Source organism: Euphorbia lathyris, chromosome 10 (genome assembly GCF_963576675.1).
Source record: "Euphorbia lathyris chromosome 10, ddEupLath1.1, whole genome shotgun sequence".
NCBI classification, from domain to species: domain Eukaryota; kingdom Viridiplantae; phylum Streptophyta; class Magnoliopsida; order Malpighiales; family Euphorbiaceae; genus Euphorbia; species Euphorbia lathyris.
Genome location: NC_088919.1, coordinates 17,317,620 through 17,336,857, shown reverse-complemented (window position 1 = coordinate 17,336,857; position 19,238 = coordinate 17,317,620). Strand labels below are relative to the sequence as shown.

The following is a 19,238-nucleotide window of genomic DNA, read 5'->3' as shown; positions in this document are numbered from 1 at the left end:
TATTTATGATTGATTAATTGATTCAACAAGTGGAACTGAGAATTAGTATCATCGTTTTACATTGCTAAGTACTCTAATTTATGTCGAGAGAGTAAATTAGAAATATTTACAACTTAACTTGTAATCGTTAGATTGAATAAGTATAATTAAGAAAATCATTAAGTTCTTATCATCTGTCTCTAACCTATTATTCAAGTGCAAATTTAAGTTTGATCTTTAGATTCAAGTAATTAGATTAGTTTTAGTTAGATAATTAACAACTTTCTTAAATTTGATTTCTGTAAACAAAAGAAACAGATTAAGTGATAGTGAGTAATAACTTTGTTCCTCATGGGATCGATATCTTATATTACTACAAAGTGCTTTTATTCATGGTAGACCCATTATAGACAATATTTTAATTTCTTTTGAGACTACTCATCATCTAAGAAGGAAGAATTATTGAAACACATTTCCACAATGATTTTGATTTGATAAAATTATTAAATCCCATTGATAAAATATTCCAACACATTAAATTTAAATGCTTTTATTTATTTGTTACTAATGTGTTTGTTCAAGTGTTGAGTATTTAATTCACTAGTATTGAAAGACATTAAGACCAAGGCCCAAAGCCCATGAAGACAAGTCTAAAGCCCAAGCAACAAATCCAAGCTTATGGATCAACTCAGCCCAGCAGGTAGAAGGATCCAGAAGGCTTGCTAACTGCTTCACAATGAAGCTGCTAAGTAGAACAGATAAGAGACAAGAAGAAGTTGACTCAACCAACTTGTAGACAAAGCTAATCCATTTGAGGAAAAGTTCAGATGCAACAGAAGATTGTCGAGGAGACTTTGCCATGAATGGAGAGACAACCTAACGCTTACTGACCAAAAGCATCTGAGCACTGATCAACACAGAAAACGCAACATTCTTGTTGGTCAAAGACTCTGAGCACTGAGGAGCGAAAGGGATAGCAAAACCGTTTCCCTCCAGTGGTTATTCAAAATTCGAAATCACTGAAGGCTTAGGTATCACTATAAATAGGCCCTTCATTTGCTTTATTCGATGCCGATCTTCACCAAGTCGAACCGCTGAGCAAATTCTCACTTGAAGTTTCTATGCAAAAAGCAAAGCAATCTTACACCAATTCCAATCTTTATGTAAACGTTTAAACTAGATCATGCAAGTGTTCTTTGTTAATAGAACAAAATTATCAATTCTTAAATTGAGAGGAGACTCTGAGTTGCTGAGTAGTTAGCATTCAAAGGTAGCTAGTGCTAAGTGTAGGTAGATATAGAGGAAGGTACTCTGTAACTACTCTTAGTACTGAGTATAGGTTTGTAGAGGAAGATACTCTGTAAATCTATTATAAGAGGTTTGTGCTCTACCTAAAAGATCTTAGTAGTGGATTAAAGCTCGGAAGGATTCCGGGGACTGGACGTAGGCAGGAGGCCGAACCAGGATAAATCTGCTGAATATCATCTTCTAACAGTTAACTCCTTATATGCTTGCTTTATATTGTGCCTAGTAAAACGCTTAACTAATATAACGCTGAGTTGTAATTATTGATACTGAGTTCAGGAATAGACTCTTTAGTGCTATCTCCTGACTCAACCATAGAAGCAGCCTTAGTCTTTGATTAACTAAAGCTGCCTCTGACCTCACTCAATATCAAGTGCTAAAAGAAAAATCTTAAGTGATATAAGAACTAAGTCAGCCTTTAAAGGATAAAAATTTTAAATAGTTCCTTATCCCCTCCCCCTAGGAACTAATCCTTATATCAAAAGGGACCAACAAGAATCATAGCATTAAAGGTACTGTTGCGTTTAAGATTGATATGAGTAAGGCTTGTGATCATTTGGAGTGGGGTTATGTGCAATATATGCTTTCTAAATTTGGTTTCACTACTCATTGGGTTAATTTGATCCTTATTTGTATATCTTCAATCAAATATCACATTGTTTCTAAGGGTTATGAAATCGGTCCAAGTGTGCCTTACATGGGAGTGAGGCAAGGTGATCAATTATCTCATTACCTTTTTATTATTTTTGTGAAAGTATAAGTTCTCTTATAAAGCAAAAAGAGAGGCAAAACCTCTGGAAAGGTTATAGAGTAGCAGTAGGAGCTCCTTATGTTAGACATTTGTTCTTTGCTGATGATTGTTATATGTTTTTCTAAGCTTCATCAGTTGCAGCTTAAATTGTTCATGAGGTGTTTAACGAGCATGAATTAGCTTCTGGAGAAGTTGTGAATTTTAATAAAATTGCTATTATATTTAGTAGAAATGTGCATGTCTCATTTCATGATGATGTCTATAGTATTTTGGGAGTTATTGAAACGAATAATCAGGGAAGGTATTTAGGCCTTCCTTGGGTAGAAGTAAAAGAGAGGTGTTAAGTTTTATCAAGGATCGTGTGTGCACCGTTTATAATCTTGACATAGCAAACTTCTTCCTCGTGTAGGAAAATAGGTCCTACTCAAGATTGTCCTTCAAGAAATCCCAAATTTTGTAATGAGTGTTGATGTGCGGCGCCTAGTAGTGTAATGTGGGACAATGGGATGTGTAGATGCTATATGGGTGATGATAAATATGATGTGTGCGTTGATGAAAAACTCTACTAGACGCTACTACGTAGGGGCAAGTGTACCCCGTCGTATCAAGTAATAATCCGGTTAAGACCGGGTATCGAATCCACGGGATTTATATCTACAAGTATTAAACTACTCGGTTCTATTCGTTATCTAGGCGGTGAATACTTTAGGTTGGTTTGGGCGACAACTACAAACTACTCCTAAACTATGGTGAGACAGACTTATATAACCAAAACGCTACGGGTTATGATAAGATATAAATATGATAAGCAAAGACTCCGAACATATAAGATTGGTGGTTTACTCTTGCAAAGACGACTACGTGTAGTTCGGTCGACCCCGTGAAGTACTTAGACTACGTGGTTCCTAGTCAAGGCCTGTCTAATGCGGGGGATCAGAAACTAGGGCCCGTAAGTTCCGTGGCTTGTCAATTCCTACGGTTTCCGGAATGTTACTCCCGGTAGGGCAGCGCCTATATGGTTCCCTAAAGATGACCCGTACAAAGGGCGCCGGGTATCGAACTCCCCCTACACAATAATCAATTAAAAATATCAAAACAAGTAGTAAACATCAACACGTATAGAGAAACGGGAATTGCAAATCATATATTATAAATGTGGAATGGAAAAATATGAATACAACCAAGCCTAGTACATAGGAAGAGTGCAAGCTAATTAGCAAGTAGAAAGGGAAGAATCGGCCCTTGGAACTAGCTAACAGGACTCAAGGCCGTCTCTTAGGTCTTGGAGGTGGAACTTTTCGAGCTTGGTGGAGGAGGATGGAACGGAACTTCGACGGAGTGACGGAATAAGTGAACAAGCTCTCAAAGTGGTAGAGTTTGGTTATATAAAATTCTGAATCTAAATCTAAAACTACATCTACATACTACTTACTACGCCCTAAATGAGTACCAAGCACTCCTATTTTATACACAAATCAAGCTTGGGTCATAATTGTAATTACATAGTGTGAAGAAAAGACTTTGAATGAAGACTTTCAATGTGAATGGAGACTTTGAATGTGTGTAAAAGTGGTAGGAAGACTTTGAATTTGATGTAGAATAATGAAGCATGTGATGCTTCATTATTTTCTTATTTTCTCCCTTGCATATTTCACACCCATGGAAGATTTCCTAAGCTTCAACACGTCCAGCAACTTAGATTAATTATCTGAGCCTATTTCGCTGCGAATTTGGAGATGACAATATTAGTCACTTGTACATCTTTCTCTTAGCTTTCGAACGCATTTTGAATCGCCTCAATCCGAGTTCGTATGAGGGAAATACGATGAAAATACGAAAATGTGTTAAATCTGTCTTCAATGTGAACAAGGTGACCTGACACTTACGCTCCGCGTGGAATACCTACGCACCGCGTATATGAGCTTCTGAAGTCATATTTTTGTCCTCTAAAAGGTCCACGCTCTGCGTGGAAAGGGTCATGCTCCGCGTAAATGATTTACTGACGCTTATCGAACACTTCTCACTGATTTAGGCTACGCGTGGTACATGTTGCGCTTCGCGTGGACGTTTATTCATCGCCTTTTCCGTCTTATACGTTTGTCCTGCAAAGCACAATTATGAACACCGAGATTACTTGATTTATTTATTTATTTTATTTATTAAAAATGACGAAAATCAACTAAAGGTACATAATTTATTAGTTGTTGCTAATTTAGTGAAATATGCAATAAACTAGCACTAAACCTAACAACCTAGCTTAAAAATAAACCGTAAATTAACCCAAAAGATAGGGATAAAACGTCCATATCAAGTGTCTTCTTATTTCTTGTTGGCCTTTGCCAAGAAATAGAAAGGATGTTTAATGGGTTTTGGTGGTGTAGTGGAGGCAGATGTATCATATGGATGGAATATGACAAATTATGTGTGTTAAAGGAAGCTGGGGGGTTGGGTTTCAAAAAATTGAGGATCTTTAATTTGGGCATGCTAGGGAAGTAAGCGTAGAGATTCCTCACTGAGCCTAGTTCTTTAGTTTTTCGTATTTCCAAAGCCCGTTATTTTAAAGACTACAACTTCCTTCATGCCAGTAAAGATGTGAATCCTAGTTTTGTTTGGAGTAGCATTTGGCAAGCTCAAACAATTCTAATTCATGGATGTCGACGTTAGATGGGTGATGGAAATAACATTAGAATTAGCAGGGATGCTTGGCTACTTAACAACACTAATAAGTTACCTTCTACTTTATATTCATTTGTCCATGCTAATGAGAATGTCTCATCTTTGTTTGAAGTAGACAGGAGGAAATGAGATTATGAGATTATTAATAATATTTTTAACCAGGAAGATGTTAACAATATTCTCAGTATTCATTGCTCTACAAATGATAATTGTAAGATTGGTTTTTGAGGTATCAACAGCATGACAATTATTCTGTTAAATGTGGTTATACGATTATCTTTAACGGATGTTTGGATTAGTGTCGGAGTTATTGGAAGCAGCTTGGGGTCTCAAAATTCCATCAAAGGTGCGTAATTTAGTTTGGAGAATTCATAAAAATTTGATCCCTACGGCTGATAATTTAATTTGTCAATATGTTAATTAATATTGATCAGTTGTGTTGTTTGTACGAATGAGGGCTGGAATCTAGCATTCATATTATTTATAACTGTTCTTTTGCCACAACAGTTTGTAACCGCTGTTCGTGGAGGATAATTTCAAATTTTACAGGGAGTCGTTTGTTGTCTGGTTTGTGTCAACTGAAGAGAAATGTTGTTTATGTGTTTCAATTGTGTGGGGTGTTTGATGTTGTAGGATTGAGGTGGTGTGAAACGGCTGGAGTGCTAACGTTACTGTTGTCTTTCGTTTGGCTTGTGTTGAGCTTAAAGACGGGTAAAATGCACAATTATTACAAAATAATGTCGACAAGATGCTTGGTTTTCACCGTGGAGACCCTATGAGTATTGTTTGATCTCAACCTTCCATTGGTAAGCTCAAAGTAAACACAAAACGTATTGCTGGAAATTTTTCTATTAGCCGTTGGTGTTGTGCATAGGGACATCACTAGTAGCTTCTATGGTGCGTTTTCAAAACGTATTGCTGGAAATTTTTCTGTTAGGAAATGTGAAGCTATTGTTATTTGAGAGGCTTTCAGGTTGACTAAACTCAAGAGTTTGAGTGGTGTGGGGATGAAGTAAGATACGTATTGGTGGAGCATATTCATCAAACATACTTTCATTTTTCTTATGGTTAATTGTAGAAGTCCTATTTTTAGTATCAATGACATTTCTGGCAGATGTATAGATCGTTCTGTGAATGGAGTGGCGCATACTTTAGTTAGGTCTTCTCTTTTTTTTTTATCAGAAGTAGTAGAGTGTGATATATCTCTCCTTATTTTATTTTAACGATTTCGTTTAATAAACTCTATATATATATATATATATATATATATATATAAAACAAAGTAATGCTTACTTTGTTATAAACAAAGTAAGCATATCCTAACCCAATAGTAACGATATTCAAACTCATCAAATCGAGTCATTTAGTTGATCTGAGTGACCCACAACCCAATGATAAATTTGGTTTGATATCGGTCCGACTCTCAGTATTTAACATTCCTTTTCTTGCGCTTTTACAGTTTCCTCTCAATCTCAACCGGCCACAGCCGACGTTTCCTCTCAACCGACCACCGCAGTATCCTCTCCAAACCCCAAACCCAGCATCGCTTCCAGCCTTTCACTCTCAAATCCACACCGTTCACCGTCGTCTCACCTGACAGATTCACCGCCGTTTCCTCTCTAAAGTGAAATCTACCCGCTGTTTACAGATTGAGGTACTGAACTCTTTCTGCTCCTATTTCTTTTGCTTGCTGGTTAATACTTGAAACGATTCTATTTGTGAAAATGAAATGGAGTTTTTCCTAGAAAGTTTACTGATAATAAAAGAAAAATGAATGGTTTTGATTTATATTTGGTACTCTTTCTTCCTATTTCATTATGTTTCTTCTCGTCAACTGTAGTTTTTCCTAAAACGTGCATCTAAAAATCTGCTTTCAGAATTCATTCTGATTTATATTTGGTATTATGTTAAGACTTTTGCTTTTGATTTATATTTGGTATTCACTATTCTGTTAAGAATTTTGGATTTACGTCTCCTCAGATTTCGTAAATCCATCACTCTCGGTGAGTTTCCCTCTTTTGCTCTTAGGTTTTTAATTTCTTTGATTTCATGATGTTCTGTTTAGTTACAGTGAAACCCTAGCTTACAGATCTGCGGATAATTCTTATCTTTATCTCTTTCTAACAAGGTTTATACATGTTCTGATTTGCTGGGGATCTGATTTTTATCATCTTTTTGTTTTGAGGACTTCATTTAGTACTAGATTTACTATGTTTTTCTCCGTAGAAATTGTGATGCTGTTTGTGTTACTGACGATGTTAACTCTGTGTTTCTAATAATTTTGTGCGAAATGGGTCCCAGGGATTACTGAAGGAACTGAGTGCTTTTGGTTGTTGATTGGTGGCGTTTAGACAATTTGTCATCTTTTTAACAGTTCCATTAGTTTGTCTAGACATTGAAAAATATCTGACAGGCATATATTTAGGTGAATGATTCTGTATGCTCTTGTTGATAGGGCATTACCATTTCTTGCTTCAATTTGAGAGATGTGTGTATATATGTTTTTTATGTGATCGGGCAGTGCGATTGGAATTCAAAACTGTACTATCCAGGACCACAATTGAATGAAAGGTTTATATGTTCGTAACATTCCTTTCTTTATAATGGTATTCTGCTCTTGCCATGGAGATATTAAAGACTGATTGTTTCTTCTTTTGAAATTAGAAAAATTAAGCTTTTAATCAAGTACGGATAATTTTTGGACTTTATGATAGCTTTTTAGTTGAATCCTCTAATGCCCATATTTATGATATTAAACTGAAAATGTTAGTTCAACCCATTCCCATACTTATGTTGGTTGGTTTAAAGATGGAGTGAGTCATGATAGTTACTTGATATTGTACACATTACAAGTGGTTAACACATGGTGTCTTGACCAACTGGTCCTAAGATATGAGTGGCAAATGTTGTTTTGTGTAGTAATGCATTACTTGACCAAATGTATTTAAATGGGTACAAGGTATGCTTCTTTACTCCTTTGGGCCTTGACCAACTGATTCTAAGATACGAGTGGCAAATGTTGTTCTCTGTAGTAATGGCTTACTTGATGCATTTAAATGGGTGAAAGGGATGCTTCTTACTCCTTTGGATGAAGTAAAACCCTGGCATACAGAGATAGATCATAGAAGTTGTTATGTGAACTTGGAAATTTGTGGAGTTGTGGTAAAGGTCACAAATTGTTGGTTACCCCTGTAAAACTTATAGGTTTTGCTGAAGTTGGCAAGAATTTCATTTAAACAAGCATGAACATTCCTCTTCCTTTTTTTTTTATGTTGGTACTTCCACAGTTATTAGGCGGATGATATTGCTCTGGCAACGCTGAGGCGCGCCTGGACATGGTTATCAGAGGCACGCCTTTTGTGTCACAAGTTAATTTTATGGTTCTATATTACTGACCCACATGTTCAATCTCCACTGTTGGAATAGACACATCTAGTGTCCAAAAATAAACAAAAGGAAAGGAGACAGACATTCGAACTGAATAATCAAGGAAAAGAAATAGAGAGAGAAAGATGCATAATGTGAAACAAAGGGAAAGAAGAAGCAGACAACAATGGTAAAATACCAGAAAAAAGAAGCAAACAAAGGCATAACTTGAAGTTGGAGACTTTTGTTAATAAGTAGCTATTAGTCAACTCAGTATTTACTATTTTGTTGAATACTCTAATAACTTTAGAATATAAGATATATTGCATGTTAGAATTTATTAACATTGACATGACTTCTTATTTTTTGCATTCTGATTTTAATTACAACTTCTTATATTTGATATAATATCATTTATGGTGGTTCTATATAATTTTATTCTTTTAATGTGCCGACGCTGTGCACCAAGGCTCAAGGACCCTTTGCGCCGTAGTGCGCCTTATGCCTTTAATAACTATGGGTACTTCTTTTGCAGTTTGAGAATGACAGCAGCCAAAATAACTCTTGCTCTTGCTGGGTCATTTGCAGTTGCATATGTATGTGACCATGTTATTTCTGACAAGAAGTTATTTGGAGGTGAGTTGCTATCTTCTCCCTTTAGGTATATTTTTGGCCTGTTACTGTTATAAGACTGGGTTTCACTGCAATTTCTATTTAAAAATTTCTATGCAGGTACCACCCCTGGTACAGTGTCAAACAAGGGCTGGTGGGAAGCAACTGACAAAAAATTTCAGGCATGGCCGCGTACTGCAGGACCACCAGTAGTAATGAACCCTATCAGTCGCCAAAACTTCATTGTGAAGCCCCGTGATTCTTGAATTTAATTTTACCTGTGTTTTTCCTTTATGAGTAATGTTCTGTCTGCTTTTAAGTGCATGGACATAGCAGCAAGTATAGATTGAGATGGGATCTCCTGTTTAACCCATAAATAATCTCAGGCTCTTCCTGGAAATTTCTTTTGTTTACAAGTACAGCTACTTCTACTAAATGGAAACATATCCATAAAGCATTCAATCTGTTCGTGTTTTCTTTGTGTGCATGCTTTTTATATGCATGTTTTTATGTGATTCTTGCTCAAAGTGAAGAATGAAATTCTGGTTCTTAAGGGCTTGATTGGATGAAGGGAAGAGAAGGGTAGAGAAGGGTAGGGAAAGGTAAGGAAGGGGAAAGAAGGGTAATTTCTAACCCTTCCAAACCCATCAAATTGGGGGGTTGAAAATTGGATGAAATTTCTTTAAAAAAAAACCTTCAAAACCCCTCCAAACCTTTACCCTTCTAATTTTTTTTGTGTTCCAAACATGGGTTTGTAAAAACCCTTACTAACCCTTCCCCTTCCCAAACAAGGGTTTCTATCAACCCTTACTAACCCTTCCCTTATTAACCCCTCTAAACCTCCCATCCAATCAAACCCTAAGATTCAACTTAAAATCTTACAAAAAGAACGTAAAACTGGTTCATCTTTGTACTTTAAGTGTGCTGAATGCGAATGCTTAGTGGATCTTAGTATTGCATCTGTTAATGATGTAGAAAATGAAATAAGTTTAGCGCAAGCGTAGGTGCATAGAATATACATGAACTCATGTGGTGCATAGAATATACATGAACTCATGTGTTCTTAAGCTTATTTGAAAAGGCATATCCAAGGAGAGGAAGAGTTAGCTCCTGGCTTGTTGCAACTTTGCAGTTGACCTTTCTTGTTTATTTGAAATCACATAAATCAATTATTGTATTTGATGCTTCTTAACAGCCCAATTGCTCTAATGATAAAAGTAAAATGGAAGGACCTTTTCAAGTAATTAGGCAATTCAAGGATTTATGATTTATCACTTGAGTATATGTAAATGGCAACCTTATCAATGATTTCAACTGCCAAGGGAGAAATTATAAATGGTTGTGACATGTATTTCCAGCAGAAATTTAAAATCAGAAACTTTCAGTATTACAAGTGTAGCACAATATGCTACATATGCAACTCCATCACCTCTCTAAACTTTTCACTAGACCACCGAGTATTCCCTTTCAAACCTGAAAACCTTCCATCCCTCGTAAACATTTTAGTACAAGCAAGATATCCAACCTTCTTCAAAGCATTCCCAATTTGAACTAAATACTTCTGAAAACTTTGCAGTAGGTAAAATCAGTTTTGCTTAATTTCTTGGAGCATTTCAACTACTTTCTTCATCTTAGGGCGTTTGGCTGGTGTGGTGTCTGTGCAGAGTAACGCCACCTTAAGGGCTGCCAGCATCTCCCTTCTCCAACCAAAGGAAACCGTGCTGAGTTTTGCATCGAGTATCTGCTCCGGAGTCTCTCCTCTTGCTGGAGCTCCATGAACCCACTTCACCAAATCTACCCCCTCACCAAAATCCTCTTCCACCGGTTGTCGACTTGTTAGAATCTCAAGCAACACCACCCCATAGCTGTACACGTTTCCTGGAGCTGTAACTTGCATTGTATATGCATATTCTGGATGCCAAAAACGAACATCAGATACAAAACAATTCGTGAATGATTAGGTAACTAAAAAGTATGAAATGTACTAGCAGCTTAGACTAGAATTAATAGATAAGATATTGATTATGAAGCCTAGACTACTATAAACCAAGGCATTTTTCCAAATGAATAAACTAAGAATTCATCAAAAAAAGAAATCTAAAGAAAACCAAGGGATGCATATGAAGGTAGAAGGTTAGAAATGATAAATGTTCAACTAGAAGAAGAAAAAAAGCTACCTGGGGGAATATAACCGAAGGAACCGGCAACTGCACTGATACTTGCAGTGCCTCTGGAGGGATCTAAGAGTTTTGAGATCTCAATCTCCCCAATCAAGGGCTTGAAGTTAGCATCTAAAAGGGCATTCCCTGAAGAAATGTCAAGGTGTATGATGGCCACATGATGAAGAAAAGCGAGCCCTTCTGCTACTCCAATGGCAATGGATAACCTCGTAGGCCAGTCAGGTTCATATTCTGATTGCTTGCTAGATTCATGAAGAAGCTGAAATAATGTCCCATTGGGTAAATAATCATGCACCAAAAGAGCAACATCTTCATAAATTACATATCCAATAGGCCGCATCAGATTATCATGACACAGCTTGCTCAGCCTCTCGAGCTCTCTAATCATCTTGCCCTGGTGATGAATAATGGTTCTGTCCATTGATTTCAATCTTCTTACTGACAATATCATCCCGGAAGGCATAACTGCCTTATAAACCGTGCTGAAAGTTCCATTGATGAGCTTGTTTGAATCCTTTGAAGTTGCTTTAACAACAGCATCAAGATCTACTGCTTGTCTGAGATTTTCAACAAAGACATGCCCTGCTACTATTGTTGGTTGGTCATTGGTTGCATTCTCAGCGAATCCCGCTGCTTTAGCTGCTTTTTCCTGCCTCTCCCTCATCATAAACAGCAGGACAATTACAGTTACTGAGACGAAAACAGCCAAACCAGAACCAATAACAGCTAGAATGATTCTGTAAGAAACCTTGTGATGATAATTGTCATGATCAAAAGCATAAGAATTTCCACATAGCGAGCTCAATGGATCTCCACAGAGCCCTTTGTTCCTCGAGAAACTTGAATTTGGACTCTTTTGGAAAGGTACAAATGCAGGAACAGGGCCACTGAGCAGATTATTTGAGAAATTAACCTCAATCAAGCTCAACATGCCCTTGAATGATTGTGGAATTGTACCAGAGAGCTGATTATTAGAGACATCCAAGGAAACTAGCTTGTCAAGTTTCCCTAATTCGGGCGGCAGTGATCCACGGAGATGATTATAACTCAAATTTAGGGCTATCTGTAAGTTGCGGATGCGGCTAATCTCAGGAGGGATGGTTCCAGTCAAATAGTTGCTGCCCATCTGCAATGCCAGCAGTTTTATGCAGTTTCCAATCTCATGAGGTATCTCACCCTTAATTGAATTCTGACTTAAAAGCAAGTACTGCAATCTTGACATGTTGCAGATATCATTCGGTATAGTCCCATTGAATCTATTATTGCTGAGATCAAGCTTGTTAAGACTCTTGCATCCAAGAATTGATTCTGGGATATCTCCAAACAGACTATTCCCTGAAAGAATCAGTTCCTGCAAATTCACAAGCTTCCCAAGTTCAGGAGGAATAACTCCAGCAAACCCATTTGAGGCCAGGTTTAGAAGGGTCAGATTCGAGCACCGGGCGAACTCTGAGATGATCTCTCCAGATAAATGATTGTCATCAGCTTCAAAATAGGTGAGACTGCTAACATTCCCAATTTCCTTAGGAATAACTCCAACAAGCTCATTGTTTCCTATCCGGATACTCGAAAGACCTTTGCATTTTCCAACTAGTTGAGGAATTTCACCACTCAATCTATTCTGTGTAAGAACCAATACTTCCAACTTCCCCATAGCAAAAATACTCCTAGGAATTGACCCTCCAAGCTGATTTGAATGAAGGTTCAACAACTTCAGCTCAGAAACTGAACCTAGATTATCAGGAATTTCACCACCTAATTTATTCTCATAGGCAGTAAAAACTCTCAGCTTTGTAAAATTACCCACCCAATATGGAATTGAACCGTTGAAGCTATTACTAGAAATCTGAAATTCCTCTAACATATGTAGACCTTGAAGCTCATTAGGAATCTCCCCTACAAGCTTGTTATTAGAAAGGTTAAGTGATTTAAGGTTTCTAAGACTACCCAACTCCTTTGGAATCGAGCCTTCAAAATTATTGGAAGACAAATCAAGATACTCAAGCTCAGATAAAGTGCCAAAAGCTGAAGGAATTGAACTACGAAAACTATTGCTAGAAAGATCAAGCTGCTTCAAAGCTTTGAGCTGTGAGATCAAATTCACATTACCTCGAAGTTGAAGCCTTGAAAGAACAAGCCTTTCCACAAAAGAATGATTCAAATTGCAGAATATCCCATCCCAGTTGCAGTAATTTGTGGTGTTGTCATCCCACCCAGGAACTTTAAGCTCTTTGTTAATGGCTAAAAGTGTAGCTTGATCATTTAACAGAGCAATCACCAGCTGGGATTTTGATAAAACCCCAAGTAGCAAAAGATAGAACAAACACAAAAACGCCATTACTGAAATCTATCTGAATAACAGTTAGTTCTCAAATCAATTTTTCATCGAACATCATTAGGTAGTAGGCACCAAACTCCCACTTCTCTTTGGATAGAAAAGAGTAAAATTGGAGTTCAAGCAGGAAAACCCATTTGAGATTTATTGGATGAAGAGCGGAGAAAACCCTTAAATTAGGAAGTGAATCAAAGAAATGCGATTGAAAGGAAAAAGAGGGACATGAAAGGGGGAAAGGCAAAAGATGAAGAAAAAGAGAGAAACTTTATTAAGAAAATGCAGGAGGAGGAAAGGAGAGTAGAAGAAGAAACAGTAAATAGAGAGACAAAAAAGGTAGTAGGAGTAGTAGTATGTATGTTTTCACGAGAAAAGAGCAGATAGGAGTGAATGAAAGAAAGCACAAATCTCCCTCTCCTCTGCAACTATTATGGGTTTTTTTGATACTTTCAAGGACAATATACTGTTCTTACTACATTTCCATTGATCATTATGCTGTCTATTCTTCCATTTCTTTTCTATTACTTTTTTCCTTTACTTTATTATAATAAGTAATATTCATTTAATCCTAATTAATATTAGCCTGAGCCGTTTAAGAGCATCTACAGAAAATAAACAAAATAATATAAATAAATAACATTTTTCGTATTCACTTCTTATTTACTAATAGTGAGAAAAGAAACTCGTCAATGATAAGTTATTAAGTAAGTTGTGAAGAGAAAGCTCTTACGGCCGTTTGATATTCTATTAGCATGTGGATAATGATAAAAGTTAAGATATAAATAATGATAAAGGATTGGAATAAGTATAAAAATATGATAGTTAGGAGTTATTATTTAATGGTTGGTATGTAAGATAAGGATAAAGATAAAATAATACATTTTACTATTTTAAACTTATTTAAACTACATAACATTAATTTGAGAGATAAAAAGGATTTTTTCATCCTATTAAAATCGCAGGAGCTTATCCCACCTCCTTATACAATCCCCTTCTTTGATATAGAATTTGAGGGAACGGTAAAACAAACATGGGATAACTCATTTCATTCTTTTATCCTTATCCTCGTGTCTTTATCCTCTCTAATAAACACCTCGTTAGTGATTTGAGGAACTACTAAGAGGCGCTGTCGAAGCTGATTTTTAACTCTCCCTCTCTCAAATTTTCACTTAAGAGCTAAACTAAAAAATTGTTAGAGATGTTCTAAAGTCCTTAAGTCATTAAGTTAAAGATCTCAAGTTTGAGTAACGTATGCAGAAACTTTAATTGGTTGAAAAACTAACGGTGTCTAACGAACCTCAAATTGAAAAATTGAACAAACTGAAAAAAAAAATCATTTAACCTTTTTATAAATTAAAGTAATGTGCATGGAGAGTTTTTTTATTATGGAATTCCATTTATGCTAAATGTAATTTGTGATATTGGCCTTGTTTGGGAATTAGCTGTTAGCTGATTACATTAGTTGTTAGTTGTTAACTGATTTGACTAGCTGTTTGTGTAGACCTGTTTGGTAAAAAATAGCTGATTGATAATAGCGGTTTGTGCAAAAAGACGAATAAGGGCATTTTTTTTTAATATTGGAGGAGGAGTCTATCTATTAGGGTTAAAGAAGTCCATTAATTTTAATATTGCAAAACGCTAATTGAAAAAGCTCCTAAAATGAGTTTTTTCTAAATTAGCGTTTTCATCCCAAAACTCTCTCCTAAACCTCTCTCCACCAAACACTCCAATTAGCGGTTTCAGTGATCAAATCATTAAAGTTGGTCAAAACCGCTCTTTTTATCTCAAAACGCTCTTTACCAAACAGGACCATTGTAATTCAGAAAAAGAAAATTAAACAGAATGTACTGAAAAGAAAAATAAAGTTAGGAAAATGGAGGATAGGATAGGATATTCTAAAAATTAATTGATAAAGACACAAATTTGGCCATTCACTAGAGAGCATAAAACTAGATTCCTCCTCCACTAGTGTGCATTTTTTATGCAGTACCTCATCCTTCAATATTTTAACTTTATTTTTTCCAGAAAAGGTGGATATATACTTATAACGTTGGCATTTGAGAGCAGTTTTATGATGTAATTTTTTTCCTCTTAACCGATTGGTAATGCATATATAGAACATGATAATATAATATCTACATATTTTTTTTAGGATAAATTTCAAATAAAACTTTTGTGGTTTCACTAATTTTCAAATAAATGACTGTGGTTTACTTTTTATCAAAACAATGATTGAGGTTTCGCACTTTTTATAAAATAATGACCTTTTGGATTAATACTATTAAAACCATCCTTAATGACCTGAAAATTAAAATTTTCAAGAATTAAAGTTGTTCAATGTCATGTTTGCTATGAAATTGCATTTTCGATTTTCGAAAATCATCTTTTTTGGAACTTTCTCTCTCTAAACATTAACTTTCTCTCTTTACCAAACATCATCTAAATAATCTCAAAATAAAAAAGTTGAAGAATTAAAGTTGCTTAGAATATTATTAGTTCTTAAAATATGTCATTTTTGAAGTCGTTAAGAGTGATTTTAATAGTATCAATCGAAAAAGTCTTTATTTTGTTAAAGTTGAAAACTTCAATCTTACTTTGAAAAAAAAATAAATCATAATCTTTTATCTGAAAATTTGTAAAACTACAGAGATTTTATTTAAAATTTACTCTTTTTTTTAATGATATCTGAAATTGGTTATATTTATCAATGTAATGGTAAAATTGCACTATTGATGATGTTACAATTAGGGTGTTACTATATACTGTTGGTCCCTTATAACGTGACAAGTTAGTTCCAAGGGGGGGATAGGAACTATTTAAAATTTTGTCCGTTAAGGCTGACTTCTTTTCCTATGAAAATGATTACACAGCGTCACTAAGTAGATTCAAGACACAAGTTTAGTCAACTTGTGACTAAGTCTGCTTCTTTACTTGAGTCAGGAAATAGCACTTAGAGTCTATTCCTAAACTCAGCGTTAGCTCTTTACTTAGTCAGTTTTCACAGCAAGCAATATATATATCAAAGGAGTTTAAGGGTTGGAAAGATATTACTCAGCAGACTTATCCTGGTTCGGCCTCTCCGCCTACGTCCAATCCCCGAAACTCGTTCCGAGCTTTTTGAATTCTCTACTGAGCTCTTTAAAGGTAGAGCACGAAACCTTTTACAAATAGAAGCTGAGTATAACAAGAGTACCTTCCTCTATACCTCTACTCACTCCTATAACTACGCTGAGCACTATAACCGAGTGCTCAGCCTCTCCTTTCTATTCTTCTAGAAATGATAAAGTGTTTGTCCTAAACAACGATTGCTAAGACACTTTAGATGATTGGAAATCACTCTAGACTTTTACACAATAATATGGACATTGGTGTAAGGTATTTGCTTTGCTTTTCTCACAGAATCTTCGAGTATGGATTTGGTCAGCGTTTCGACTTCTTGAAGTTCTGCATCGATTGAAGCAAATGGATGGCCTTTATATAGTGACACTTGAGGCACCTGGTCATTTCGAATTTCGAAATAATCGTTGGAAAGAAACGGCTTCCTGTCGTTGTCACTCTGGGCGTGCTCAGCGTCGTTGGCCAATAGGATTCTTGCATCTTCTGTCTTCGTCAGTCTTCGGCAGAATGTTTCGCCATTTAAGAAAAAGTCCACGAGACAGCTTTCTGCACCTTCTGAACTTTTCCCAAAGTAGAAATACTTTGTCTAGAAGTTGAACATTGCCTGCCGCTGTCCAGACTGCTTTGTCGTCCAATTCAGCAGCTTCTTCTTGAAGCTTTTGCCACGAAGGCTTCTCGATCCTTCTCATGCTGAGTCGTCGTTTTAGTTGATACGGCTTCGTTTTGAACTCTTGGGCCGAATGGTATTAGTGTGTTGACTTGGGCTTGACTTCCACTTTATGGGCCTTTGGGCTTTTTAATCTCAATGTCTTTATACACAATTAAACTCAACATTGAACAAACACATTAGTGTAATAAATCAAAGCATTTTAAATTTAATGTGTTAGAATATTTTTATCATTAATTAAATAATTTTGTCAAATCAAAATCATGTGGAAAGGTGTTTCAACATATACCGCTCCCTTTTTACAGCCCCTGCCCCCCCTACATACCCATTATGCCCCTTCCATTATTTCCCAAAAAAATTTGAAATCACCCTCCTCTCTCTCTTTCTCTCTCCTGAACAAAGCACATAAGCAAAAATTATGGATCCGAGAACGTCGGAACATGAAAACTCCGAAGACGAGATAACAATCTAATGTATTTTTAAATTTTTTTAATTTTGTAGAGTTAATTTTTTTTTCCGTCAGGGGCGGGTCACGGACCCACCCCGCTTTAGACGAGGGCGGGTCCAGGACCCGCCCTATTTTAAGTAGAGACGGGTCCAGCGACCCGTCTATATTAAAACAGGGCGGGTCCTGGACCCGCCTCCCTTTGAATGTTGGCGGGTCCTGGACCCGCCTGCTTATGTGCAGGAGGTCCACGGACCCGTTTAGCACCTAATCTGAATATAGTTGTCAATTTTTTATATATATTTGCATGTATTTTCAGGAGGCAGCTAGAGTTTGGGTTGGAGACGGAATCGATTATAGTCCTTATTTCATAACGAGCACGTTATTTCAAACAAGTATGGAAGCAATTCAATGGGCGAAAAACATTGCAATAAAAAATGGTTTCGAGCTCGTTATTTCTTCGCATAAACACGAAGGTAAACAAAGTCTTCTGGGATTTATCCAGAGATTTTCCAGTGCCGCCGATATTAATTAACTAGGACATATATCGTGACAGTAGCGTTGAAGGATGGGACCTTTTGTATGCAGATCGGCGAGCACAGTGGGATAGATTATCAAGAGCTGCAGGATATGGCGTTTAGTGTCATTACTTTTTAGTGAACTTACTGTTTAAGTGAAAGTACTGTTTAATTGGAATTACTGTTTATTCAAATTACTGTTGAGTGAAATTTCTGAATTTGAATTACTGTTTATTCAAATTACTGTACAAGTAGAAATCGTACATCCGCCGCTGTCAATCTATCAAGACGGAGACGAAAATCTCTTAAACGAGTCTCTGTCCTGGGCTGCTGTGTTGGGATCCAGATACGAGCTCGGGGAGCGTTCGGATGGGGTGTGAGTCCCTCTCGCTGAGGTCTGAAATACGGGAAATACTTATATATCCACGCCTGCAAAAGAGTCAGACAACCCGCTATATGTCCACAATCTCCTCTACTAGCAGCACCTAGCTGCCGGTATAGGTATGCTAGTGTAGTTGTGCCCTAGGAGTATCCAGCCACATCTTCTACCCCATCCAGCACCTCTAGTACGCACGCGGGTCGGATTCGGTCGCCACTCTTATCTATAAACAAGGTGGAACCGAACATCAAAAACATCCACCCGATAGCCTCAAACTCAGACATCCGACCTACAGAGCATAAAGAGACAATTGAAGTGCAGAATACCCCGCCACCTTTCCAATGGGAAGCCAGCAGCACATTTTTAGTCACCCCAAACAACTCCATCACTACCGACTGAAGATGTTCCCCACCAATGCTAGCAGACATCAGTCGCCCCTCCACTGGGATACGTAGAATCTCCCAGACGTCATGCAGCATAATCGTCATCTCCCCAAATGGCATGTGAAATGATGACGTATCTGGCTGCCACCGCTCCACAAAAGCACATATAAGGGGAATATCAATGTGTGTGTACATGGTATATGGGAGGTGTGCTAGTTGTGATCCCCGTATAAGCGCTCTGACCTCTGGACGAGCGCTCTTATATCACTCATTCAATTTCCTGTAGAATGTCGCTCTAGTGTGGCCCCTGAGCTCCGACCTCAGCTGTCTGATCCATATGGTAGAAGCGACATGCCCCAAGAAGCTGGGAATCATAGTACCATCAATTGGTCCACCGGGGACCGGATCCGTCACAACACAGTCATCGTCTACAACATTCCTCGAACGCTTACTACTCCCTACAATAGTATTAAACGTATAACATTTAAACCATTTTTCTATAGTAAAGTAAATTAATAAAAAAAATTA

At 36.9% G+C, this 19,238-nt stretch overlaps 2 protein-coding genes across 2 annotated transcripts; one reads left to right on the top strand and one right to left on the bottom strand.

The window, feature by feature from the left end:
• Positions 1-6,146: 6,146 nt before the first annotated feature.
• Positions 6,147-9,153, top strand: LOC136209052 (uncharacterized). The gene is made up of 3 exons (XM_066000402.1): positions 6,147-6,365; positions 8,613-8,713; positions 8,810-9,153. Exons 2-3 carry the CDS (start codon positions 8,620-8,622, stop codon positions 8,953-8,955), a joined length of 240 nt encoding a protein of 79 aa, XP_065856474.1. The 5' UTR covers positions 6,147-6,365; positions 8,613-8,619; the 3' UTR covers positions 8,956-9,153.
• Positions 9,154-10,015: 862 nt separating this feature from the next.
• On the bottom strand, positions 10,016-13,681 carry LOC136209099 (leucine-rich repeat receptor-like tyrosine-protein kinase PXC3). The gene is made up of 2 exons (XM_066000479.1): positions 10,867-13,681; positions 10,016-10,600 (listed from the first exon to the last, which is right to left on the bottom strand). Exons 1-2 carry the CDS (start codon positions 13,205-13,207, stop codon positions 10,275-10,277), a joined length of 2,667 nt encoding a protein of 888 aa, XP_065856551.1. The 5' UTR covers positions 13,208-13,681; the 3' UTR covers positions 10,016-10,274.
• Positions 13,682-19,238: the final 5,557 nt, after the last annotated feature.

Coding starts and splice junctions, on each gene's coding strand:
- LOC136209099 (XM_066000479.1), bottom strand. CDS start 13,207: ATGGCGTTTTTGTGTTTGTTCTATCTTTTGCTACTTGGGGTTTTATCA. Junction 10,601..10,866: donor CTTCGGTTATATTCCCCCAG/GTAGCTTTTTTT, acceptor TTTGGCATCCAG/AATATGCATATACAATGCAA.
- LOC136209052 (XM_066000402.1), top strand. CDS start 8,620: ATGACAGCAGCCAAAATAACTCTTGCTCTTGCTGGGTCATTTGCAGTT. Junction 8,714..8,809: donor TGACAAGAAGTTATTTGGAG/GTGAGTTGCTAT, acceptor ATTTCTATGCAG/GTACCACCCCTGGTACAGTG.